Source organism: Tenrec ecaudatus, chromosome 17, assembly GCF_050624435.1.
Source record: "Tenrec ecaudatus isolate mTenEca1 chromosome 17, mTenEca1.hap1, whole genome shotgun sequence".
NCBI classification, from domain to species: Eukaryota; Metazoa; Chordata; class Mammalia; order Afrosoricida; family Tenrecidae; genus Tenrec; species Tenrec ecaudatus.
The window spans coordinates 4,187,780-4,215,753 of record NC_134546.1 but is presented as its reverse complement, the minus strand read 5'-3'; the positions used below and the strand labels follow the sequence as shown (position 1 = coordinate 4,215,753).

Here is a 27,974-nt window from a genome sequence, read left to right as displayed (position 1 = left end):
AAAGATGCCATGACCCAGGAGGGCTGATAGAATGTACAGACACTTTCAAATTTTGAAAAATTAGCACCATCCACCATCTCAGTAGTCTAATGACAAAACCACACGATCATGTCAATGAACACAGCAAAGCACTTGACATTCAGATGATGAAAACTCAGTACACTAGAACGGGAAGGCTTTCAACTTGGGAAAGCCCACTTAGCAGGTTTCTATCGTTCACACACTACCACTACATTAATGAAAGGCTGGACATTTTCTGGCAAGGATCAGGAGCAAGCTAAGGATGTCTACTCTTGCATTCAACATAGTATTGGAAGTCCGAGTCAGTCGGAAATAAGGCAGGAAAACCAAGGCGCACACACTGGAATAAATGCAATTTTCCTAATTGCAGATGATACTATTGTGTGCGTAGAAAACCCCAAGGGATGTAAACAAGAACTCTTGAACTAATAAACAGGCTTCGAGTGTTGCAAGCTACAAGTTCAACACTTAAAACTTTACTTCAAACTTGTAAAACAACACTGTCAACAGCTGAAAACCAAAAACATAATTTTTAATACTTCCAAAACTGAAATAGGCATAAATCCAACAAAACATGGCCTGCTAAAAACTACAAAATACCAGTGAAAGGACCTACATGTAGAGGCAGAAACTCAATTTTTAAAACTAAAGAGAGTGAAAATGTCAGTTCTCCCCAATTGACCTATGAATTTAATGCAATTCTTACCAATCTCCCGCTGGAATCATTTTATAGGTGGAGAAGTGAATCCTAATGTGGAAAAGCAGGAGAACTAGAACCGTTCAAATCATTTTGAGAAACAATAAAGCTGGAAGCATGATACCTACCCAGTTTTGTGCTCTGTGTGTTTAGACACAGTACCCAAGACAGAGTGGTGATGGAGGCAGGTGGGGGTGGTGGTGCTGGGGGTGGAAGGGTACTCACCAAGATCAACGTTAACAGAATTAGAAACAAGTACAGTCAATTCAACTAAGTCTTGCTAGGAGTACAAGATAAATGACAGGGCGATTTGTCAACAAATTAAACTGGAACCAGTGGACATCCAGACCCACACAGGAAAAACCCTTCAACTTAAGCCTTATACCTTATATAAAATGAACTCAAAAGCAGACCACAGATTGAAATATAAAATTCCAAAACTTTAAAGAAAGGATAGAATTTTCTTTCTCTTTTCCCCCCAGTTTAAGCAAGCCTCGTAGACATAACACCAAAACCACATTCTATACAAGAGATCAGTAGGTTGGACTAAATGCACTTGAAACTATAGTAAGCTGTGCCACGTGCTGGTCATGAAACATGTTTTAATGATTAAAATAATGCATATGTTTTGATGAGAACAGAATTCAATTATGAATTTGTGAACCCAAATTCTCCAAAACATTTTGGAATTAATGGGCATCTAAAACATGCGTAGGTCAATGGACAATTCAGGGAAAATTAGAAGATACTTTTAAAAATAATGAAAACATAAATCAGAGTTTGTGGGAGTATAGATAAAGTCCTTCTTAAGAAATGTTCAGTTTTAACTTCATTTTTTAGAAATAATTTTAAAAGCTTAAAATAAAGGACTAAAGTTTCCACCTCATTTGCTTGGCTTAACTAAAAAACAGATCAATGGGAGATAAGAAACAATACCAAAAGTTGATGTGTGTGTATATCAATCATATATGAGGGGGGTACCCCCCAAAATGGAATTTTCCGTCCAAAGCTATGTACTGTATATACTCATGTGTCAGCCGAGTTTTTCAGCACATTTTTAATGCCGTTTTGGTGGTAAAATTAGGTGTCTTGACTGATATTTGGGTCAGCTTATGCTCAAGTATATATGGTATTTAAATTTTCTTTTAAAAAACAACCTTATCACTTTCAAAGTACTCTCCATTACACTTAACACATCTGTCAAATCTGCGATTCCATTCTTGGAAACATTTTTCAAACTCATCTGTTTGGATGGCTGACAGCACCTCCCTCGTTTTTTTCTTCACCTCTTCTGTGTCAAATCACTGTCCTTTCCTGTCCTGCATTTGCGGAAACAAAAGTTGCACGGAGAGAACTCGGGTGACTAAGGTGTGTGGGGCAAGAAAGACACACTGGTTTTTGTGGGGATTTTTTTTTTTGCTAAAAACTGGCACACTGAGCTGGCTGTGTGAGCAGGTGCATTGTCATGGTGGCAAAACCAGTCCCCCATCTGCCAGAACTCAAGCCTTTTTTGTCACACACTGACGCACAATCTTTTCAGAACCTCTAAATAGAAAGCTTGATTAGCAGTTTGACCTTGTGGAACAAACTCTACATGCACTAGGAGCCGACATTTTTGTCTCCGAGAAGTTGACAGACGTCCAGAACAAGGTTTGTCATCAATGAACATTTCACCTTTTTTGAAATGAGAAAACCACTCATACAGTTTTTCCCATAGCGCTGTCCTTGTAAACTATATTCAACATCACAACAGTTTCTGTGGCATTTTTTCCCAACCAGGAAACAAAATTCTACAGCCACATGCTGTTCTTTTTAATCGGCAATCACAAAAAAACAAGGTTTGAGTGAAACCGCTTTAACGAAAAATTTCACTGTGACCAGAGAGAATCTTCCCGGGCGACACCACTGGGTGCACTAACTCAAGAGTGAGTTGTTTGTTGTTCATCTAGTGGGGAAACTGGGTACTATGAAAGATCCACTCCACGCAGCGCAATTCCAGGTTTGGGGGCCACCCCTCATGTATATGATAAACCTAGACTACCAAGAAAAATAACAGGCCAAGAAATTACCAGGAATGAAAAGAGGACAGCAATACAGATAGTACATTTATTCAAAGACTAAGGATATCAAGAATAACAAGGTGCTGATGAATCCAACAAGTTGGAGGAGATGGAAAAAAAGTCTTGGAATGTATAAATCACCAAAACTCACAGAAGGAAGAAACGAAAATCTGATGATCATTGCACTTGTTTATCAAGTAAATTCATTATTTAAATACTTCCTCCCACAAAACTCTAGCCCCAGATGGATTACATCAACATTTCAGAAAGGCAAATTTTACAATTTTATAAAAATGGAGGAAATGATCCAACCCATATACTATGAAGCCTGTATAACCCAGAAAACAAAATCTGACAGACTGAGAAAATGATTAACATTTCTGTCTACATGAAAAGAATGTAACATCACCCCTACCTCACACCATAAACAAGAATTACTAATAAGGAAAAACAAAAGAAGCAAATTATCTGTGAACCTGCGGTTAAGTAAAGTTTTCTTAGCATTAAAAAATATTGATTAAAAGAAAGATACATTGAAATTCAAATAGAAATAATATACAAACAAAATTGCATCCCTTCATCAGGGAGAGTGTTATGGAAGCCAGTAGGCAGGCACACATTACAAAAGACTATCCATAATATATATGTATCCGTAATCCATCTGACGAGAGACGTGTGAGGAATATAAAACTCTTAACAACCTAAATGAAAGACAAAAACACGTGACACTTCTCAAAAGGCAGTGAAGGTTTAGTAAGCCCGGGCAAAGGTGCCGGCATAATTAATCACCGGAATCACGAGGTACTGATGCATTCCCATTGGAAGGGCTGAAATGAGAAGACTGGTTTAACCAAAAGCTGGGGTGGGTGGTGAAGGGTCAGAACTCTTGTAGATTGTAGGCAGGAGTATAAGGATGGATGGATGGATGTGCTAAGAGCTGTAAGAGCCCTCAATAAAATGATTTTTTAAAAACTATCATCACTTTCAAATCCTTTGTTAACCATTTTGACAGATGACCCTCCATCTACGATAAGAGCCATCAGTCCCAGTTCTCAAGAGCAATGGAATCATGACCGTGGAGGGACGGGTGCCAGCAGGTTCACAGCAGTACTGATGGTGGCCAGAAGCCGTGGCCATCCCAGTGTCCATTCATCAGAGACTCGATATGTGAATTGGGAAGCAGTTAGGCAGTGTACTCAGCCAAGAGACGGAAAACCAGCACAGATATGGAAAAGCAGGGCGAATCTCAACACGGTGGTGCTGAGTGCAGTGAGCCTGACACAAAGGCGTACGTGTTGGGCATGCACGTGACGTCCATCCTCAAAGGGGCAAAACCAGCAAGAGTGAGGACCGTGGCTGGCCCCAAGAGGACTGGGGGAAGGAGAGGCAGGTGGAGAAAGGGGTGAAGGCCTTCCCAGGTGCTGTCACACCACCCTTTCCCCACCACCTCAGATGACAGGAATCCTTTCCTTGTTTGGGATCTCCCTGGTCCTTCCCTGCCCCCACACCAGGGAGACGCTGCACACTGGGACTGGAGAAGGATCCCACGCACCACGCCATGCTTGTCTTTCATTGAACAAATGGGTACCGTAGAACGTAAGTAGATCCCCTGATACAAATTCAACAATAACCCAAATACCAAGGAATGATGCCATTGTTGTGCTACAGCAGTATACATACAGAGGACTGATTGGGGCTAAGAAGCACGTCTCCCTCTGTGAATTTAAAATGGAGAAAAGCCGAAAACCCTGAATGCTGCCACTAGACTGTTTTAGACGAGGATGATCACAAAGAACCCCTTTGAGTGATCCAAGGTCATTTCTCCCTGCCAATCAACCTGGGTGCTTCCCTGCTTGTGTGAGAAATGCCCACCTATCGCATGCTGCTGCTTTGTGTCTGGGCTACCAAGACATTCAGAACCCAACCCCGTGCTCAAGTTTAGAGAGTTACATGCCCGATGCCCAGCATACTGGTTCTCCTCACGGGGAAGGGTGGTATCACCATTTCAACATGTGAACTACCTCAAATCAATGAGGGAAAATGATAGGTAAGTTAATCACACCAAATGGCACTTTGGAAAGAAAAAAATTTTTTTTCACCACAGATATAAATACATTGTATGTGTCTCACTCTTCTCAAAAAAGGTTAGAATGGGAAGGATTTTCGTCATTGCCTGAGTAAGTTATCTGCTAAAGGTGAGTAACCATCCGCCCAAAGGACAGGCTGATGCAAAGACTACATGCTTTTAAAATACCATATTGACCGAGAGCCACTTCACTTACATTTGATTATGCGGGTTAGGCTCAAGGAGCTGATGCGAAAGTATAGAATATGTTAAGAGTCCCTAATGGATCATAGATGGCATGGGAAGACTTAAGTGCACTTCATTATGTTCTTGGGAGACAGAGAGAACCCAGTCTGCACGCAGATGTGTTCGGTACCTTTCTGTTTCTATGAGGAAGGGTTTCGGGGCTTTGACTTTTTTTTTTCTCAGCTAGGGAGGATATCTGCTGTCCTTTCTCATTTAACAAAGCCATGTAACCTTGACCCCCAGGAGAGAAGAAAACATCTTTATCCCCAAAGGGCATATTCTAAGGCAACATTAAGAAAAGGGAAAAAAAGAAGCCCACTCTCACCTGAGCAGTTCCACTGTGAAGCGGTGTCCCCAGAGCCTCCGCCTCCAAGCTCTGCCTTTGTCTCCCTGTTGCCCGGGGCTCCGCACTGGTCTCTCCGCGGACCCGGCTCTCCTTTAACCTATTCGGCACCAGGTGGACTTGCTTGGCTGCAGCCTGTCCCACATCAACCTGTTGACGGAGAACAAGGGTAAAAAAATACACAGGAAATATGATGTTTGTAAATCAATTTTTTTAAAAAAGCATACCTTCATGTGTAGATTCTTGAAAACTCTAAATTCACCAAACTTTCAAAAAGGAAGAATTAGAAGAGAAAGCAACAACTGTACAGTATAGGGAGAAATTATATATATATATATATGGTTGTTGGCAAGATCCAGATCCTTCCTCATCAATAGAATGAGACCAATTAAAATTAATGCCCCTGTTACATGTGCTCTAGGAATGATCTCTAAAGATAACTGGCTTATTGAAAACTGCATTGAAGAAAAAACGAAAAAAACCAAACAGAAAAATGTCACATTTCAAAACTGCACATGAATTCATTATTAACCTTTGCTGGGAGTGGATCCAGTACGTCTTTGTAGTTTAAATTCTTATTAATTAAACTCTTAGTTTCCCATCACTGAAGTGAGCCTAATTAATGGAGGCCTAGGAGAAGAGCTCAGGATGCTGCTTACTGTGTTGAGGCAGGTAACTTGGCTCGGCAAGATGAGTAGCAGTGCCCGTGACCTAACCTGGTCACCAGTCCCTGAGGTTACAAGGCAGAAAAACCTGGGGACCAACTGACTGGCTGACCTTGAGAGAGCCCAGCCCCCTCCACGATGCAATCAGGAGACTGAGCCCGGCCACAGTGGAGGCCCTTCCTGAGAAAGGCTTCTTCCAGCAGCTTGGTGCTGGGAGCAGCTGGGAGTGGGGCCTGCACTAGGAGCCTCACAAAGGGAAATGGTGGAGTTGCCAGTGCCAAAGCAGAGCATGAATTACAGGGCTGGGCAAGCCAAGCCTTAATTTGTGGCCTCTCAACGTTCAGCTGTTGCCAACTGCGCGCATGCCTTCCTCCCCTCCGTGCCCGTGCAGCCTGCGGGTTTTTGGGGGCACAGCGCTGTTCTTTATCCCTGCTCTCCTGGTCCCAGCCAGCAATGGCCAGCACAAGCAGCGCCTTTGAGTGACCTGTGAGTTGGAGATGTTTCTTCGTCTCCGGGGGTTCTTTATTCCCACCACCACCCTCCTCCCAAGCAGTTGGGGAGATTCATGTGGGACCACCTGTGGTGCCTTCTCCCACTTAAGTCGGGGAAAGAAAGGCACTTCAAGGTTCCCCAGGCTGCTGCTTTCTCCTGCTACAAACCTGGCCTGCCGGCTGTTGTGGCAATGCACTGTTCTACACTATCCCTGGGTTAGTTGAGCTAGTTACAAGGTGTTCTTCCGGCTTCCTGTGTGCTAGCCACTGGTGATGTACACCGTCCCTGCCGTGGGAGCCTCTGAGGAGTTAAGCAAACCGAAACCACAGCATGATCCATGTCGCCTTCTGTGAGGCTGCGTTGGAGAGGAGGCCTCTAGGAGGCGCTGTCAGTTGGCCAGATTGTTTAAGTGGAGCTGCCGTGGGCACTCCTAGCCAATACTGTGACAGCCTGTGTATAGCAGAGTTTTGTTTCTAGGGCGACCTTAGAGATGGCCAGGAAAGAGTCCAGTGGGATGACTAGGTTTAACCTGTACTTGTGTTCAGAGGAAACATTCTTTTTGCCCCCTCTCAGGGATGCAGAAGGAAAGAGACACCACCCTGCACAGCTCACAGGCCAGCCGAAGGATACTATCCACGTGTGCTGTCATGTCCAAGAATGAAACCGACAGGAGGGTCTTTTTCATTTACATTGCCATTGGCACTGAAGGCTTTTTATACAATCTGGGCACCTTTGGAACTCCTAAAAATGGATAAGCCGAGGATTTGCTTTTAATAGCGAATCTGAATTTTACATTCCTTGTATACAAAATAATAGACCAAACCAAACTCTTTGCCATCGAGCCGATGCTGACTCGTAGCGACCCCACTTGCAGGTTGCTAAGAATGTGATGGTTCCCGTGAGCAGAAAACCCGGTCTCTCCTGCACAGCTGCTGGTGGTGGTCAGACTGCCAACCATGTGGCTCGCAGCCCGCTGAATGACCGACCGCTACACCACAAGAGCAACTAACGTTTGGGAAAGAATGCAAGGATGACCACTATGCATAGCAAGATCTTCACCTCTGGATTTGCCGCGTGGGAACGTCCAATTTAGGGTGAATTGGGGGACACACATTTACCATCTGATGGGCGGCCTGCATGAGCCGCAGCCAGGTCTGTGCCGAGAAGGGAGATCGGCTCACAATGCCCCACGTGAGCCAGGTGCTGCACTGCAGGGGGGCGGGGGTTGGGGGGACTGCTGACGGAAGCCGCAGCTCGCAAAAAGACCTGATTCAAGGCATCCGCTGGGGTCTTCCACAATACTGGCTTCCCAGTCTGGCCCCCGCACTCCATCAGGGAGATCAACAGCTTCAGTATTCTTATTGAAAAGTGATTCTCTTCACTCCGTTTTGGAGACCGGATCCCTGTGAGTGGCAGAGCAGGCTGGGCAATAGTGACAGCAGCATCCCCGTGGGAGCTGCCAGACTACGAGGGGTGTGGTCAGCTACGCATGCCATCCTCTCACTGTGGCCCTTTTACGGAAAATGTATCAATCGCTCGGAAACCTCCGCTCATTCCCAATCACACTGGTGAGGGTGTCTGGGGCCTCTAAGAAGGCCGAATTTATGGGCTACAGTTGACGTATGGGGACAGGACCTCCTCTGAGGAGGTATTTCGTTTGCCGAGCTTCTAACGATGTGCTGTGTTCCAATACCTCATCAACACGTACTTCTGCAGGAACGTACTCTTGTTATGGGGCGCAACAACTTATCAAGCAAAAGGCCCAAGCTCACTGCCTTTGGGGCGATTCCAACTCACAGAGGCCCTGGAGGATAGAGGAGCACTGCTCCACTGGGCTGCCCAAACTGGAAATGCTGGGACAGCAGGGAGTAGCTGGGAAGTCTGTGCTACACCGATTTGGTTAGTTAGCCGCTGACACTTAATCACGGCGCCACCCAGGCTCATGGCAACAAACCGTTCCTACGTGTGGACAGGCAGTCTTCAGCTACGACCCCTAGCTAAGGACCACTAGGACGCGCCCTTCCACGTCACGTCCATGGATCCTCATTTTGAAGTGACGGAACCAGGCGCACGTGCAACTTCCCAATCTCCAAAAAACCTCCCAGCCTTTTGGTTACACTAACCCACCCAGACCCACTGCCGCCGATTTGGACACGAGCGGCCTTCCCTTCAGGGCAGCGCAACAGCCCCTTGAGAGGTGGCTTCATGACTGAATCCATACGAGCACAGGCAGCCTCAGCTTTCTCCTGGAGTGGCTGCTGGGTGCGAGGTGCCCACCTTTCGCTTAGCAGCCCACCTTCTATGTGGCTACGCCACCAAGGGCTTATTTAGTGTAAGAAGAGCTCCTTCTGGAGAGAACTGTTCGCACCTGCTCCAAGTCACCTCCAGATCCCGCCGACGGACTTAAAGACACGGCACTTGTTCATAATCTGCAGAAGGCCTGTCCATTTCATGGTCCCATGACTTCTTTAAGTATCTTGCCCCCAAAAGTACAAATCTAAAGTTCATTAACCAGTCTGTAAAACAATTAAAGCAATGGGTTGTTTTAGGTTCTAATAAGAGAATTCTGTCTGACTGAAATGGGAGACCTCGGGGCTAGGTGACTGACAATTCATTCTGGCCTTTAAGTGTCACCGGGTAGGCAAGCCAAACTATTGTGGAACATCTTGTATCATTCTGGGAAACTGAGGACAGGGCAATTTATGTTGGGGTACTTTGATTTAGAACATTTTCAAGTTGGGTTTTGGAAGCAAGACAAAATCACAAGTTAACAAAACAGTTAAAGTTTTAAACTTAGGGAAAACCTCTACATCAGTAGTTCTCAACCTGTGGGTCTTTACCTCTTTGGGAGTCGAACGACCCTTTCACAGGGGTTGCCCGATTCAGAACAGTAGCAAAATGACAGTGATGAAGTATCAACAAAAGTGATTTTATGGTTCTGGGCCACCACAACATGAGGAACTGTGTAAAAGGGTCACGGCAGTAGGAAGGTTGAGAACCACTGTTCTACATGATAGTGCCATTGTCAGTCTATTTAAGCACTGAAAGTATCAGAGAAATAGTCATTATCAAATAGATACCAGTATTTCAAGAAATGTATCTTCAATTCATCTCCCTGCCTATATACATCCAGGCTGCTTGTGGTGTTAACAGAAATTAACCTAGTGTTTGGAATGCAGATTATTGTTATTGCTTTCTTTGTGCTCATAATCAAAGTGCTCTAATTAAAAGAAAAATATTTTGATGGAGGCTCTTTGGGAAAAAATGTTTTATGTTCTGTTCTCTGCATACAAAAATGGTTTCATAATAAGCTTTATTTGATGAGGAAACTGAAAATTCTGGTGGCTAATAATTAGGATTTTATATCAGTGGCTACAGCAGCTATCGGTTTTGAATATGGCTTCTTTCATATTTCAATTACGTTTATGAAACCGAAGCCTCTACAGCAGGAAAAGGAGAGGGAGAGACGCTTGCTTGGAAGAGCGTGCAGGACGTGGTGGCCATCACCGCTCAGCAAAGACTAAGCCGAGGAAGCGACTCTTTTGTTTTGTTGCAAACGTGATAAAAACACAAAAGTCAATAAAACTGTTAAAATAAGTTTCCATAATTAGCAAGATCAAAATCCAGTGGCTTTTTATTAAACATGAACTTTTGTTCTGCCGGCTGTAATACGTAAATAGTGCTGACAATCGGTTTGTGAGGCACTCGCTACAATAAAATGTAATTGTACCATGAGAGAAAGGTGACAATCAGGAGATCATGAAAAAATTACACATTCTCACTGGTAGTTAATTAGCCATGCAAACCCTCCTCAAACAGATCTTCTCTTCTATTAGGAATGATTGCTATGCAGCACTACAGATGTCAATACCACAGTCATTCACATACTTCTTTCCCTACTAATTGAAGGTTGTAAAGCTCTGGTGCCAAGGTTTTGCTTCCAAAGAGCTAATTTATGACTAGAAGGATATTTTATGTCTTCAGTTGCAGCAGCTACAAAATTCAGCAAATCAGAACCATCTGTGCACTGATACTTGACTCACCCTTCATCTCACAGCCTATCAGTCACATTCGTGTGCATCCTGCATTCTTGGCTCAGGAACACTTGTGAGGATCCAAAGTTCATAAGAAATATTAAAAATGAATGACATCCTGACCCTGCCTTATTATACACACAAGGGGGGGGGTAGCAAAATGAAAAAAGAAGAAAGGAAAGAAAATAAACAAACAAAAACCTGCCCCCCTCCTTTCATGCATATGGATAATCTCAAGAAAGAATCAGACAGCCACTTGTCAGTCTAGTCCTGTGGCTAACAGCAGGCTCAGGTGTCTGCTACCCTCTTCAGAGATGTTTGAAGTCCCAACTGACTGACTGCAAGGTCAGTGGTTTGAAACCACTGGAGAAAGATGAGGCTTTCTACTCCCACGAGGAGTTACTATCCTGGCAACTCCCAGGGGCGTTCCGTCTCCCTGGTCTCGAAGGGTTGCTTGAGTTGGGATTGGCTCCATGGTAGCGAGTACGTTTTTGTGTTTTTTTGGTGATGGAGTCCGTGTGTAGATGGCGGGGTCAAAGAGGAGGTGTAACTGTTAAACATGAGTTTATTGATTTCTTTTTTCTACAGGTTGGAATATCAACACATACAAATAACTTGGTTAAATTCAAGACCATCATCTCACTAAACTCTGGCCAGGCTGGTAGGCGAAAGCAGAGGGCAACAAAGAAGTGAAGTCGGAGTAGGATGTAATCATCCCACCCTGGCCGGGACTCCAGGGATAGCCCTGCTCTGGTAACAGCACACAAACGGCTGCAGAGCCTGGTGCTTTCTCTCTGAAGGCTGAGATCATGCACTTGCATTGAGTTACAAGAAATAAGAATTAAATACAATGAGCAAGAACCAGGGTTGTCAGACTCATGGCGGGCCTAAAACAACTTTGTTAACAGAAAGGCATCTCGGGGCTGAGTTACTTACTTTTGGATAGCTTGCAACAGCCGTGTTTACACTGTGTCTATTAGTAGAAAATTCCAGCAGTCCTAATGGTCGTCCACTTGGGTTCAGAATTTTCCTGAGCATTTGATAGTCTGGCTTTTCCTCATATGCTAAACCATGAGCACATTCCAAATATTGGGCTATTTCATCTGTGAAATATTAAATGTTTTCAAGTCATTTGAAATTAGCAAGAACTGTTAAATCTCAAATCTTGCCCCCCTTCTCTCTCTCACACATACACATCCTAAAAACAGAATGAAACAAATCAGTAAAAAGCACTTTGAAAAAAGACATTCAAAAGGGAAAAAAAGTGACCTACAAATTTGACAAGATGAGAAATGGTAATGTTAAAAAATCTTTCTTGAAGTGTTTACAATTCATTAATCTTACAGAAGGAAGCAAATTTTAATAATTATAGTTATTGGTTTTAATTCATGGGATGCAACTACGAAGAGCACATGAAGAATATGATCGTGCAGACATGCTTCATGCCGTCGCTTTTACGTTGAACCTTCAAAAACACCTTAAAACATCACCTTTGCATTGGTTCTAGCTCACTGAGGCTGTCCCTGTGGGGCAGAAGGGGGTTTCCAAAGGCTTAAATCTTTCTGGGAGTAGATCAAGTATTTCTTTCCCAAAACAGATGGTGGATTCGAACTGTTGACTTTTTCAGTTAGGAGCCGAGTGCTTAACTCTGTGTCACCAGCGCTCCTACGTGAAAACCAAGCGTTTTCATTTGTGGTTGTAATAGCCCAATTAATAATTTCCCCGATGTTACTTTATGGAGCCATGACTGGACTCACAGTGCCAGCCTGCCAGACTGAAGCCCTGTGCACTCCCTGCGGGGTTTCCCATCACAGAGCACAGGGTATGTGTAAGGTCCCTGCTTAAAGCATCTCGCTGTCATCCAGTCAATGCTGCCTCACAGTGACCCCCTGTGAGTTTCTGAGACTGCAACTGTTCACGGGAGTAGAAAGCCCAGTCCTTCCCTCAGAGCTGCTGGTGGTTTTGAACTGCTGACCACGCAGATCGCAGCCCAACAAATAACCACTACACCACCAGGGCTCCAATAATGAACATACAGCTGCACTTGGATGTCAATAGTTCCATTATGATGAAATATGCAAAGACCTAGGGTTAGAAGGCCCAAAGGGAAGGACATGCTTGGCCTGTCTCAAGCGAAAAGAACCTTTGGGGGCGGGAGGGGGTGTTTGAAGCAAGCTTCAAGTTGCAATATTGAAAGATTCTATGAGCAATATATAAAGTACAAATATACATATACATATGTATGATGTAGGTTTGCATATGCGTGTGTACAAAACCATGCAGCAAGCATCAAAAGAAGATGGAAAGAAAATACAGAAGCACTGTGCCAATCAGAATCAGTGAAGCTCAGGAGGGAATGTACATTCAAGAGCTGATAACACTGAAGGAACAAGGCTACGCTGCATGGAAGGCAATGGCAAAACACAGGCTCCAAGAATTACCGAAAGCCAGTTGCAAGGATTCCGCACATGGGCAGCATGCCGGACGCACTCACTGTCTACGTCAGGAAACCTGGCGGGCAGAGAGCCCATCAACGGCACATTCTAAAAGATGCTCCAAAAGCATGAGGAGATAATCAAACAATATCATTACTATGTAAATTTTGCTGAAGACAATTCCAAGAATGGCATAGAGCGAGAGAGAGCTCCAAGAAGTGCAAGTCCATTCAGAGGAGCCAGGAGAACGAGAGATCCCATTGCCGAGTTTCAGCTGGCTCTTGACTGAGAGTGCAGACTAGCGGAAAGATGCTTCTCTTTGCTTCACTTGCGGACTACGGAGAGGCATTTGGGTGAGTTGGACAAGCTGCCGACAACATTTCGAAGAATAGGAATTCCAGAGCATTTACCTGTGCTCCCGTGGAACCTGTACATAGACCACAAAGCAGTAGCTGGAACAGAGTTAAGAACAAACTGCGTGGCGTAAGGTCAGGGAAGGTGCGCCGTTGCGTTCTATCCTTTCAGCTGTTTAGTCTATCTGTGTGCGGAGCACATGCTCTAAGAAGCCAGGCTGTGCAAGTTAGGGTTGGGATGAGGCTCATTAACAACCTGTGCCGTGCAGGGGACACAGCCTGGCTTCATGCAAGTTAAGAGAACTCAAAGCCCGTCGTGAAGAAGGTCAGACACTGCAGCCTTCAGTAAGGGTTCCGACTCCATGCTAAGAAATCCCCAATCCTCAAACTGGAACAAGCAGGACCAGAAGAAATGGAGAGAAGCTTGATGTCAAGGATCTTGTTTTATTTGAATTCACAGTAAGTACCCCATGGATTTCCCGTGGCACTTGGGAAATCAAGTGACATATCGCATAGGGCAAATCTATTGCAAAGGTCTATTCAAGTGTTAGCGTGCCAAACATCACTCTGAGGACTATGGTGCCGCCGAGCCCCAGCCCTGGGTTTTCAATCACCTAATATGCATGCAAAAGCTAGACACTGAATAAGGGGCGGGGGGATAACTGGCGCACTGAGTTAAATTGTTGGCAAAGAATATTCACCAGACTCTAGCCTGCCAGAAGAATGAATGGATCCGGGCTAGAAGATGCACAACCAGAATGTTCCTGAGCTGTGAGGCTGGCAAGATTACAGCTCATGTGCTTTTGGGTCTGTCAACGGAGGACCCGTCTCTGGAGAATGATGTGCTTGGGACACTGCAGGGCCGCAGAAAGGAGGACTGATAACTTGCGGCAACAACAGGAGCAGGCCCTAACAAAATGAGCAGGACTGAGCAGCATTCCGTCCCGTTGTACGCGAGGCCCCCATGCGTCAGAACAAACTTGATGTAGCCTAACTTATTACCAAAAGTGATTTCGGGTAGATGCTCAATCAAAAATTGGGATTCAAGCACATGATAAATACAAAAGGCAAATGAACTGGTTTTCACACCCTGTTGGGAAGATTCTTAAAAAGAACAGTGATCATCTCCTTCGCCTACTAAGAGACATCGTTCTAAAGTGTGTGGTCCAGAGCTATTTTCTTAAAACTGGAAGCAAAAGTGGTTCAACTGTGGATGAGTGGGATAAAGTCTGTGCAGGGTTGGACAATCGTTCCAAGGGACATCCAGATCAGTGGGGCAGGGGAGAGTCTGCAAAGACAATGCTCCACACGGTAGTGACTTGTGAGGGGGAGGTTGCAAGCAGCCATCTAAGATACAATTCTTGGTCTCTTCTTGTTCAAAGCAAAGGAGTTTTTTAAAAAGACTCAAAAAAAAAAAAAAAAAAAAAAGAACCAATGGACCACAGAAACCTCAGCCTCTATGACGTTGAGAGCAGAACTAACTGGTGCTCCACTGCCCCTCCAACCACTCGGATTGGGATCACAGTGGACAGTCTCGGTCGGAGAGGGAGGAAAATGCAGGGCAAATCCAAAAGCCTGCAAGGACCAGACTTGTTGATCCGATAGAGCTTGGTGAGAAGCTGAGACTGTGTGGGGGCTTCAGGTCTGGAGAAGCAGCCTCCCTAGGCCTCAGCTTTCCCTCACACAGGAAGCCCCCAAAGGGAACATTACGTCCCTGCGGGACGTGGTCCTCAGAGTGATCATACGAGCATTTGCCCCAAAACAGAGCCCAGAAAGCAGAAAGGGGCCAAAGAGAAATGCACATGAAAATACACACACAACCCAGGAAGGAAGCGTTCAGAGGGCTGTTATGTTGGCAGGGTGGCAAGGAATGTGCCCCCACAGATGTGTAGAACTTGTTGGATGGAAAGTTAATTTGTTCTTTTAATGTCCACCCAAAGTGCAATAAGTTTCTTTTCCTAAAAAAGCCATTACACTTATTTTTTTTTAAGAGTGACAGTTCTGGACACCCCATGGGATGGGTCCTAACTCTATCCGATAGAATTGCTGAGTCAGAATTGACTGGATTGCAGTGGGGTTTTTTGTTTGTTTGTTTGGGTGACAAAAATGCACATGCTTGGCTTTATGTGAGGCGTGATAGCACTTCAATTACATAGTCAATTTATTTTGTTTTGTTTTTCTTTACTTTCTAATTCATGAGCTATATTGAATTCTATTACCCACAGTCCGTCTACCAGACTGCTCTTAGCTTGCCCTGCTGCTGCTGCTGCACCACTTTCAAAAGTAATGCTTCTAGGAGCCCTTGAAGCATCCGAGTCCTGAAGAGACGGTTTAAACAACAGCAACAAAGATCCCTTTAAGTTCATGCTCATGTTGTCTTCTTGTTCATCGGGCCTGTGAAGATGGGTACTTGCGACAATCCCACTAACCAAATAGCACAAATGCAGATGGGAGCCAACTACATTGGGGACGCTTCTCCCAAACCACCCTTACAAGCCAGTGGGAGACTCCCGGCCCGCAAAGTCGTTATGGGTCTGGGGGTGCGAAACACGAAGACCAGTGGGCTGGGGGAGGAAGAAGAAGAAAAGAACATGCCCCACTCTAAATTTATTATTATAAACCTGGAACTTAGGCTATTGTAATGTATCACTGGTTTAAATGTTGGCTTTTCAAGTGCTAGATTTATTGTATTAAGTACATTTTTAAAATTTACTAGTGTATTTCCAGAGCGATAAAACAAGATGCTTTGAGCAGTATAAAATTATGGTATTCTTGAATCATCTGCTTTTGAAGACAGTGAAATATGAACTATGATTACTAGCATTTGGAGAAACAGAAACTTTTGAAACTCTTATTATTACACTCTGTTGGACATGCCAGCTGCAAACTTCCTGGCTGTTTTGCCAAATTTTTATAAAACTTTCTTAAATCTAGTCCTTTAAGTTTTCATGCTTCTAATCAATCCACTCTCCAAAATACAAACACACTCCTAATCAAGGGGACCTTCACTTATTATGAAAGCACTTTGGAAGCACCTTGGTTTATGCTTTAGGAAGAAACATGTGCCCTTCTATAAAAAAAAAAAATCGAGCTCAACCAAATGGTTTGAACTGAAAAGAAGGCAGGTGCAGCGCAGATTCCCTGTTCACTCCAGTCTTCGTCACTTATCGCTAGTAAAGTAGGTGTCCCAGGACAGACACTGGCTGGTCCCTACACTGACGGAAGGGGTACAAACCCGGGCTTTTCTAACCGGAAAACTTCCCTTTTTATGCAGGAGGGTCACGAGAGACAGGATGTGCAAGGCCAAACACTGCATTCCCACCCCCCTTTCCTATGATTCTCTTGAGTAAGAGATATATTGTAAGGCTTGATAAACACGCCAATAGGGATATTCACCCAAAAGGAATACTGGCCTTTTGATCAAGTTATTCAGGGCAAGTTAACAAAAACAAAAATAAAACTCATTTGCCAACCCATCCCTCTAGATGAGCCTAGTATACCCGATTTGTTCTCCCCTTCCCTCAGAAGAGAAAGTGGGCATTGGGATGAACCACAGACTTGGAGGCAGAAAAGATCCATTCCCTATGATAATGACAATGGAGGTCTCTATTCAAGGTAGGACTGCAAAGATAAGTCGAGATGGCTTGGACTTTTCAACTCTCACATGCACACTGTGCTGTGACATGACCGCAGCTCGAGGGTCAGACAGAGCCTCTCGTTCAGAAGTCAGCTAAAGGCTAACCCTGTGATTGCCCAAGAGAACTAGAGAACACGGTTATCTGTCTGTGAGGAAAGCAGGTCTGACAGCAGGAGCTCACTCGTGTTCCTAAGACAATCTAACTCAATTTCAAATCAGTGCTGAACAGTATGCCATGTATGAATATACAAATGACAGGAACTTGGGTAATTTTGAATTGACTTACTATTTTATACTGATAATAACTGTCAATTAAAGAATTCTAAAAAAAGGTCTATACTAACTTAAAAGGGTAAAAAAGTGAAATATAACTCCAAATCCCAAGGTCACTGCTAATGGCAATCTCAGTTTTAAATATATGAGTGTGTATGTGTGTGTGTGTGCGTGCATGTGTGTTGTTTTTTGCTGTCTGTTCAGTCACAAAGTAATCCAGTGTGTAAGCAGCAATCCACTGTTCAATGACTTTTCTTTTTCAAATCTCTTCTCCACAATTACAGAGGAACAGATACAGAAAGCCCCAACTTTGAAAATACCAGTTAAGGTCAATTCTTCCACTTATGCATGCATGATTCTTAAAATATGTGGGGGCTTCAAAATGTTTGGGGAAATATTCCATTCTCTTTTCATGTCACATTCCCGTACACTTTTGGAAGCACCTTTCGATCTATCTTAAAAAAAATAAGAAAGACTGCCACCAGCTTTCATGCTGTCCCTAGCCACCTCCCTGTCACACTGAAGGCCTGTCCCCCTAACCTGGTGCGGTGGAGATGGTCTCACTGCTGTTGTCGATTCCGACTCAGAGTAAGCCTATAGGAGAGACTGGAACCAGCCCTGTGGGTTTCCGACACCGAACTCCTTATGGGAGTAAAGCGCCTCGAGCGGCTGGTGGCTTTGAACCGTTCACTTTCCGGTAGCAGCCCAACACTTGAGAGCTGACAAACGAGAGGGACGCACGCGGGTGGGGTGAGTCATGCAGCGGGAGGCGCGATCATTAGACTTACGGCAGTTGCTTCCGGCGGGAGCCCAGGTGATCACTGACTCGGGAAGCTCATCCAGCAAACTGGAACAAAACAGACCCAGTGACACACATCTGATTTGCTTCCAGCCCCGGGGCCACTTCTTTGATCAGAACACAAAATTCTAGTTCTCCAGGTGGGTCCCCTGAATCACAGCTTTCAGTGACCTGGTTCCCACACCCGCGAGGGCTGGGAGGGTCGCACAGGTAAGGTGCACCAAGAGCCCTCGATGTCCGTGGACCAACCGTATACCAGGCAGCCAGAAACTGCGCGATGTGGGCCCTGCGGCCCGAACCAAAGCGGAGCTTCTGGCTCCTGGCAACCCGTCAGGCCAGCGCGGCCCTGCTGTCAGGGTTTCCACCATGCCTGGGAAGCACACGGCCACATCCTTCTCCCAGAGGCTGGTGGGCTTGAACTGCTGACCTTTTGGGTTAGCAGCCGAGCTCGCAGTTTGTGCATGTTGACATGCAGGCATGAGTCATGCTCATTTTCTTTAAAACAATAAAAATTTATAGGAGAAAAACATTACCTGGATTTTCAGGATATTTCCCCCTCAGGTACTAAACCACTCGAAAGGGGACTATTATTTAATTATCTATATGTGATACTTGCCACAGGTCCATGTTTTATGCTACCTTATAATTAATCAGGTAAATAAGAAATATCCAAAAGACAAAAACAAAGCACAAACAAATAAACTCCGATGACCTAACACTTTCCGGTGCGTTATAGGTGGAACAGGTACAACTCTCTCAATTTGCTTATAAAAACAACCAAGACGAGTAAAGGGGCCGTAAGCTCAGGGGGAAATGCAATAACAAATGCACCGTTCGAATATCACCCTCTCCTAGGAACATGCAGCGAAGTCTAATGTGATGACAGATAGATAACTATGACATTGGTAAATTTGACATTATGAGTTCTATGGCAAACTGAATAAATTATGATTATAGATTCTATAAGAATTAAAAACTATATATGGTCTATCTGAATTATAAGCTTCATAGTGTGATATTAGGTTTACTGGTCTACAGATCTACATGGTTAAATCAAATCAATAGAAACATATCAGCATATCAGTCCCCTAATACAAATGGAAGTTATTAGAAATATATTTTATTATTTTGTAAGACATATTTTTATTGTGTCCAAGTGTGTTCATTATAGGTATTAACAAAGAAAGTATTTCTTTCTAGATGGTAGGTCAGGTAGGAAGGTAGAAAGAAAACAAAAAGCAAATCACATTGGTATAGGACATATTCAAAGAAAAACACATGATTATTAGAATTAAAATGGTAGTTTTAAAAATAAAGTCTATCAGTCAAATTAGCTAAACCAAATTGGAAAGTGAAATACCAAGGACGTTTATTACATGCTCATGCCTGTGCACTGGCGTGACCCACGTCTGGTAAACCTCTGTTACATGAAGGATACGAAGGGCACGTCAGCCCTGCAATAAAAACCGTGCTAATATTCACTTATAGAAATGTGTTAGTTTGGGGTAAGGGACTAGAATGATCAAGCTTCCAGGTGGACAAATATTACAAGTATGTCAGGATCCACAACTGTCATCTGTCTTATTCTGAATTGCAGGTCAGCCTTTTTCTCTGTCGCGGACAGGCACCACACTGGATTTGGAGACTGATAGCTACAGATCAGATGCCCTCTTTGCACACTTCTGCTGTGACTGGCCCTTCCCGGGGGTGATGCTGCCTCTGTGGGTCACTCCTGCTCAACAGGGCTGGGCGGGTAATGCAAACCTGCCTCTGTGTGCAACACGCGACTGAGGGTTCTGAGGCCACATCCCTGTTCTCCGTCTGACCGGATTTTCCAGGGAACAGACTCTAGGTGATAAGAATTGAATGTGGAATATTAAAAATATTTTCTGTGGCTGGAAGGTGAGCTATGCTAGGTTTTTTTTCCCTTCAAGAGACGAAACATACTCCTTCCGAGATAGAGGATGAAGGAAGAGGTACGAGGTGCTCACTGGTGACATGGGAATCCTACCTGTCCCCTTGTGCACTGTGACTTTGTAGAGTTAAGCTCCATGACAACAGGCTCAGACTGCCTCTGTATACTTGAACAATGCTAATTTTAAAATACTCTGCCTACAAAATACTACCACCTGGACTCTAAGCTTTGGAAAGCACCGTGTAAGGCGATACGCCTTCCACTTTACATTTCTGCATTAGAACTCGTGTACATGTGGTTTTGGAGGCGTTGTTTTACTGCATTTTATGTCTGCTAGCTGTTTGGGGCTCCTGACAATATTTTTGAAAGGGATTTGCTTAGGCTTTCAAGCTGAAGGAGTGGCAGGCTTCTCAGGGACATGGCCTCCCTCAGACGAGTTTCAGTGAATGATGGGGTACTTGCAAGGTCGTACTTTGTTTTCGCAGTCTGGACAGCGCTGGGGTCCTTCAGGTCCCGCTCCCAGGGCAGCTTCCCACACAGCCAGCGCAGCATGCAGTACCCAAGGATCTCAAGGTCACTTCGCCTGGACGGGGCTACAGGAATAGGCATCAAGAGTTAAAAGATGAGGGATAGGGGAGGGTGGGTTGGTTCTTTTTTAGAAACAGAGGAATCGTTGCGTGAACTACTGTTGATAAAATATGAGAAAAGCCAAATGGGCAGAGAGCTTTGTTTGTTCAGCTGGCGTACAACTTAAAACGCCCAGGCATTTGGCCCCAGTCCACAGACAGGCAGTGACTTGTTGCCTGTTGAAAGTAAGGGTCAGTTTCCTTACCTCCTCCGACTTCATCCTTCCCTCGTCTGGCCTGTCACATGAACTTGATCCCCACGGCCTCTGACATGATCCAGACAACCCTTAACCCAGCACCACCACTGTCTCACAGAGCTAAGCAGTAAAACAAAGAAGTAAATGTCTGCAACTCAATTGCTAACATATGTTCCAGGAAGTCCACGGGGTCTGCATTGGTCATGCAAAGACCCTGGAGTGCAGACTAAACATTGATGGCCTTTCCTGGTCTCCTTGCTCGAGCAGTGTTCGAAGTTCGAAGAATATGACAAAGCTGCCATCTAGTGTGCAGTGCTCACACTGGGGCTGCTTCAGAGGCTCAGCTTACACGCGTCTACAACTTTATGGGTGTCATTTTTAGATGTCAGTCGTGCCAAGCTAAAACTCTCACTTGAATCCAGAACGAAAAATAAACACATGCAGCAATTCTGGGCAGGGGGTATGAGGGCACAGGGGTGGGAGGTGAGCAGAGTGGAGAGGCGGTTGAATTTTGAAGACAGGCAAGCAGAGGCTTTTGCAATTTAAGATAGTCATTTATTAAAAAGAAACAAACAAAAAAGGATAGTAAAAGAATGTTTGAGGCCACTGTAAATAAATACCAGTTGTATCAAACTAGTAAATAACAGCAGACTGATTTCATCGTGATCTGAGGTAGTTTTTACAGTGCCTTGTTTCAAAAGATTGACAGTGAAAACTCAAGCCAAAAAGAATTGATACTCCTAATCCATGAGATTATAGTCAACACACTAAGCAATACTTAGGGAACAAAGTCGTCATTTTCATACCCATTCTAAGCAATAGGCTAGAATTTACCTGGTTACCTCTTCCGTGAATGTTCATCTGGGTAGGGATATACACTCTCCTAAGGACAATGACGATGCGTGGCTATGAAACCGACTGTAAACAAGTGGCCTATTTCACTAAATACATTCTGAAAAGTCACTCTGTACACGGATTTATTTAAATTTAAAAAGTCATCTACTAACAGCAAGGCTGCCAGCACAACAGAACGACTTTCTTCCGTGACAATACGTAAGTTGTTATAAAAGCAGAAGACAAGATGAGCTCTTATGCATACTCCATCTTAACCGCTATTAGAGTATTGGATTATTAAAGGCCCTTCAATCTAGCGGAATGCTAGCGTCCCAAGGGTGCCGTTTACTTTCCGCACAAGCTTCAACGATGGCCTAATGCAAGACTTGGCTCTCATATTAAAATAAAAACACGATCTCTGCCACGCCCTTCGGCGGCGATTTCTTCCGCGATCAATCTCCGTCCATAATGGAGCGGCTCCCTGCGCAGGGCGTGCTGTGTCCACACCGGCTGTGCTCAACAAGCGCCACTGGAAACGGTTTCAAATTCACCTCCTGTGATGCTCAGAGCGGGCACTCGGGCACTCAGGTGGATGGCAGGCCACACACACAACAGCCCCTTTGGCAGAAACCCATCAAAGCGAGACTGGGGTTCCCTGCCCCCCAACTGTGGATTAACTGACGTGACGCCATAAGTAAGGACGCATTTCAGTTTCTGAAGACGAGCCTCCATACGCTGGTCTCCACTTGAAACCGTCCTTGGGGGTTCACTGTACTTCACTATTATAATCTTGTCTGACCTGATTAAAACACACAATCACCTTTTACATCTTATCCTTATTTTTTCCCTGCATTAGTAACTATGATTAGGTAAAAAACATCGTACCCCCCACCCCACCCCTGGTAAAGTCTACAGAAACAACAGTAATTTCAAAAAGAACCTCCCACAGACACGCTTTTTCATCACAAACAAGACAAAAATATTAAGAATGTTTCTGAGTATATACACCTCACTGTGATTACTTCCCAGAGAAGCACATTAAGGGTCCGGTTTGTCTTAAACCTGCTCGCTGGCCTCGAGTTGACTCCGATTCCTAGTGAGTGACCGCACAGGGCAGAGTACAACTGCGGTCTCAGGTCTTCGCACGCGAGCAGACAGCGTAGTTACGTCACATGCTTAACCCACTGTGCCACCAGGTTCTCTTATTTCTTTTAGTGGAGTTAACATCTCAGACGATACCAGTGATTATGTATTCTTTTCAAATACTACACAGAAGAGTAATTGTAATCCCTCACAATTAATTAAAAATAAAATGCTGCACGACCATAGTAGAATATGCATATGTCAAACACAAATAATCAATCATAGTTGAAAAGGACTGTTCAGATCTGCTATAAAAAAGATATTTTTTCCTTTTAAAGTTGCCTCTTCAGTGGTACCATTTTCCAGCTTCATTAGAACACATGCTAACTGGGGCATTCCATAGAAAGAGCCATGGATTGGACCCTTAAAAACTCGAGATCCAATGCTCGTGCGGCCAAAAACTGCTGGGTTCTAACTCGGAAATTCAATGCTAGTGGGAAATATATATATATGATGCATTTTCATTCAGTTTGGTGGAAAATACACTGTGACATACAACTTCATTTCCCTTCAGGGTAAAATATCTGTATATTTTAATATATAACCTTCTTTGGTGGCATTAGGTAATTAACATAATCGTTAAAAGTATGTTTCCATTTGGATTTCTCAAAAATCTCTAGTCAAGGTGCTATTGCTGAGAAATGTAAGAAGATCTAGTAATTAACATGATTTTCCTTCTAAACTCTTTCCAGTTAGATTACAAATATTACTTGACATCTAATTTTTATACAGCTTACAAATGTGAAGCAACATAAATGTCTTTTTCCTTGCAGGCCCGTGGCGTTCTCATGTATTCAACATTTCAAATTGTATAAGGTACAGCCGAGAAGAACTCTAATGAAAATAATAATAATTAAAAAACAAAAACGTACAGGTAGGGATGTGAGTTCTATTTCATTATAAGGTAGGTTTCCAGGAGCAGCTGACATTAGAATGTCTGTGTAAAGCAAACATAATGGCTGTGAGTCGTGGGCAGCTACTGTGTTTTGCTGTTGCCTCGCTTAACCGAGCCCATGCTCACCGTCACTTAGGTCCACTCAGAGGGGTGAGGACGCTTGTTCAGCGTCACCGAGCAAAGCACTAGCAGAGTTCAATACTGAGGCCCCAGTGCCTCATTCCCAGTATCTAACTGCTTGGCCTCTGGCATGATTTTAACACAGTTCAAGCACATGGCAACATCCACAGGTAGGCAAGCATCTAAAGCCAACACTACCATAACACACACGTGCAGGCATGGGGGTGGCTGCTTGGGGAAGGCTGAGCAAGCAGCAGATCGGAGCCCTTCCCTGCGTGCGAAATTCACAGACCCTTGATGGCAACCAACCACCCCACATTTTTCCATGAAACAATTTCTTTTCAATGACTTCACACTTAGGAAAAGGGTGCTGGCTCGAAACCAGTCCGTCCCAGGCAGGCAGGAGAACAAGGGACGGTGTGCTGTGGAGGAATGATCCTTATTATAAAGACAAAGAGATAAACAAATTACTTGTTTCAAATTCAGCCAATGTCATGAACAGGGAAAATTGAGAGGAGGAAGAAGGTAAGAATTAAACACCAAATGGGCTTGAATATTTACATAAAGTGTGTTTTTGCTTGCTCATTTCTTATACAGTGGGACATTATAGAAAATGCAGGCATGCGTGAACACGCGCGCGCACACACACACACACACACACACACACACAGAAATAATGTGATGGGGAATTTGGCAGGCAAATAATATAATGAAGTGGCCTCAGGTAGATAGAGTGCCCAGGCCCCAATACTTGCTTGCGCTCAGCAATGACAACAAGAAAGCAGAAACCATGTAAGGAGGACGCTCACCTAATAGAAGGAACAGTACGTATAAGCAGATCACATTTTTGTGTATTCTTGGTTTTTTGTGTGTGTTTGTTTCCCACCAGTAACATATTCAATTCGGTGTTTTGCCAAATCGGACGTGCCAAGTGCGGGGATCTTGACGGTGCCCACTGGCTGCTCCCGCACTCGCAGCGAAGTCTCAGGCAGCACAACAGATGGTGACACCTTTCAAATAAAAGACTGAGCTCGAGCCTCGCCCAGGTTGTTCTGTATTTTAAAAATTCTAAAGACGACTATTTTTGTGAAATACTACTCTTTGAGGCTTCGGGATGTTCTTATTCAACGGGGCAAATCTTGGCCGCCATGCATCCTTAACTCAAACACGCCGTTGCTGACAGAGCCAGCATCTATTTAAAAACTCTCCGTACGATGGAGTGGATGTCACCCGGAGCGAGCAGGGCCTTCGTGACTATGTCTCACAAGACTCACCAAGAACCGTCTGTAGCCAAAGTTACCTAAAAGCAGAAACGCACCGTATGTTTTCCTGACTACTACCAGATCCGACCGAGAGTGTCAGTTGCTGGCTTCTCTTACCATAACGGGAAAACCGGTCCTCAAGTGTGAATTATTGTTTGAGAATACAAATACTATGCAAACGCGTCCTCTCCCCAAGTTTGGGGACTGGCGTGAAAATACACTTTCCGTTTATCTCACATATGCCAGGGAGCATCAAATGTTTGTGTGAAAATGGAATTAAAAGATAATGGAATATTTCTTCAAGAACATTGTGAAGCGCCTCCATATTTTCATTTTACTGCACGTCAGTTAAGAGTGTTTGAGTCGAGGGAAGGGAAACCGTGCAAGAAGTAACAGATGACTTGGATTTCATATAGGGTAGCAACTGGCAAGATTTTAAGAGTGTGTAATATATTTCTTTCCTCCATGGTGAATGTATTACATAAACAAATAGATGCTTGAAATGTAATTTAGATATCATATTTTATGGTCATCAATGATGTCAAGTTAAAACAGGTATTATACACTCGATTCACAGGTCTCAAGTATTTAAAAAAGCTCAATATGCTAAATGCAGTCTATCTCCAGAGAAATTAGGTATGGACTGCATGCCTCAGTGAGTAGAGAAATCTACGAAAATCCATACTGCACATTGATCCAGATATTGCTCTTTAAAATTACTAAGAATGTAGCAAATTTAAAAATAGTATATTTGACATAGATATAATTCTCTTTAATTATCAGCCTACAAGTCCAGTATGTGTCAATGTTTATACATGTTCGTTTTTATGATGAATATAAAATTTATAATAGAAGAAACAAGCCTAACACATATTACTCTAATTTCACACTAAATGAAGCACTTCAGTCACTTAGAAAAATACCTTTAGGTCACACAAGAGAATTGAGCTTGGAAGATTACCTGCAATGTTTATTAAAAATACATACAGATATAGATGTTTGATAGTTCCAATAAAAATTATCCATCTATTTAGTCATCCATTCCTCCATCCATCTATATACGCTTCTGGGTTCTTTGGGCTTATAATAATATCTACACGTATCTTTAAAAAATTTTTTTTGGTCTTGCAACAAAACAAGCTGGTAAACAAAATGTTTTTCTTTCCCTTTCTCTCCCTCTTAACCCCCTCACTTCCAAATGATGTGGAACTAGGAGCTGCTTCGGTGAAAGCAGTGATCTGCACCTTAAACCCACTCCTTCATTATAAAAATCCAACTGACCCAAAGAGAGATCCGATGCCAGTTTCTGAAAAGCCACAGCAGAAACCTCACTGTGAGCGGGTCCACGTGCTGTTGAGTGTCTCACGCAGCAGTCAGGTTCACAGGGAAGTCTGAGTGCTTCCGGTGAGCGGACCGTTGACGCAGAGCAAATACTCCACCCACCCGCTTCCCAGCGATAACTTCCTTTTTCGCTCCAGATACTTTAGGTTGCATTATCGTGCCCAATATTTATTTGATTTCCTACCTGGACTGGTATAGAAGAGATTTTTTTTCTGAGATTAAACTACTGGAGGTACACACATGGATAAGTATGAGTCTGACCTTCTACATTTATCTACAGGATTTATGGCCTTGTTTATTTAGACTTCTAGATATGGCTAAATGATTATTTCATCTCTAACAAAATCTTGAAATGTTCTATTCGAGAAATTAAATGAAAAATATTAGGAATGAACAGTAGTGTTCCCACAGTTGAGGCTGTCAGAACCTAATACCAGACTAAGACAGCTTATGAAATTTTCAGCATCTATGTGCATAAGAGTTAAGTCAAAATCACAGAAACTTTTATTAAACACAACCGTCAAGAAGTGAAACTGTTTTTGTTTTGTTCCCCCCCTCAAAATATCCTTCAGAAGAGCTGACTTCTGAAGGTGGTGTTTCCATCCCTCTAACCCGAGCCTGACCAGGAATCAGGAAAGGTGTACATCAGGGCTGTGCCCTTTCACCAAACTTGTTCAATATGGATGCTGAGAAAATCATCAGAGAACCTGGATCGCCTGAAGAAGAGTGTGGGATCAGGAAGAGAGGAAGGCTAATTAATAGCCTTCTAGATACTGATGACACAACCTTGCTTGCTGCAAGTGAGGCAGACTTGAAGCACTTGCTGATGAAGACCAAGGCTCGCCGCCGTCGGTGTGGATTGTGACTGAGTGAAAGAAAGACCAGATCCTCACACGTGGACCAACACGTAGCATCACGAAAAATGGAGAAAGGCTGAAAAGAAAGACCAGATCCTCACACGTGGACCGACACGTAGCATCACGAAAAATGGAGAAAGGCTGAAGCTGCCAAGGGTTTTGTCTTGGATCCACACTCAATGCTCAGGAGTCAAAAGACGTATTGCATTAGGTAAATCTGCTGCACAAGACCTCTTTAGAGTGTTGAAGAGCAAGGATATTACTCTGGGGACAAAGATGTGTGTGACCAAATATGATATTCTCCATCGCTTCATAAGCATGTGAAAGCTGGACATTGAATATAGAACACCAAAGAAGAATGGATGATGGATTGCTAAAACTGATCTGGGCTGGAAGAAGTTAGGCCAGAGTGCTCCTTAGAGGTAAGGCTGACCAGGCTTCGTCTCACACGCTTTGCACATGTTGTCAGGAGAGACCAGTCCTTGGAGAAGGGCATCATGTTTGGTACAGCGGAAGGGCCAAGAAAAAGAGGAGGCCTTTGACGAGATGGACTGACGGTGGCTGCATCGATCGGCTCAGGCTCAGAACAATTGTGAGGATGGTGCAGGGCTGTGCCCACGGCCGCTTTTTTTGCACCTAACAGGCACCACCTTTGCCAGAAGAA

General features: G+C 43.9%; 1 protein-coding gene across 2 annotated transcripts in view; it reads right to left on the bottom strand.

Moving 5' to 3' along the window:
* VRK2 (VRK serine/threonine kinase 2) overlaps nucleotides 1–27,974 on the bottom strand; it is a 90,141-nt gene that overhangs the window by 9,226 nt on the left and 52,941 nt on the right. For both annotated transcript variants that reach the window (XM_075535918.1, XM_075535917.1), the window contains exons 9-12: nucleotides 20,508–20,628; nucleotides 18,110–18,168; nucleotides 11,560–11,726; nucleotides 5,415–5,582 (exon numbers count right to left, since the gene is read on the bottom strand). In XM_075535918.1, the coding sequence (XP_075392033.1) occupies nucleotides 5,415–5,582; nucleotides 11,560–11,726; nucleotides 18,110–18,168; nucleotides 20,508–20,628 (515 nt within the window). The remainder of the gene's footprint in view (nucleotides 1–5,414; nucleotides 5,583–11,559; nucleotides 11,727–18,109; nucleotides 18,169–20,507; nucleotides 20,629–27,974) is intronic.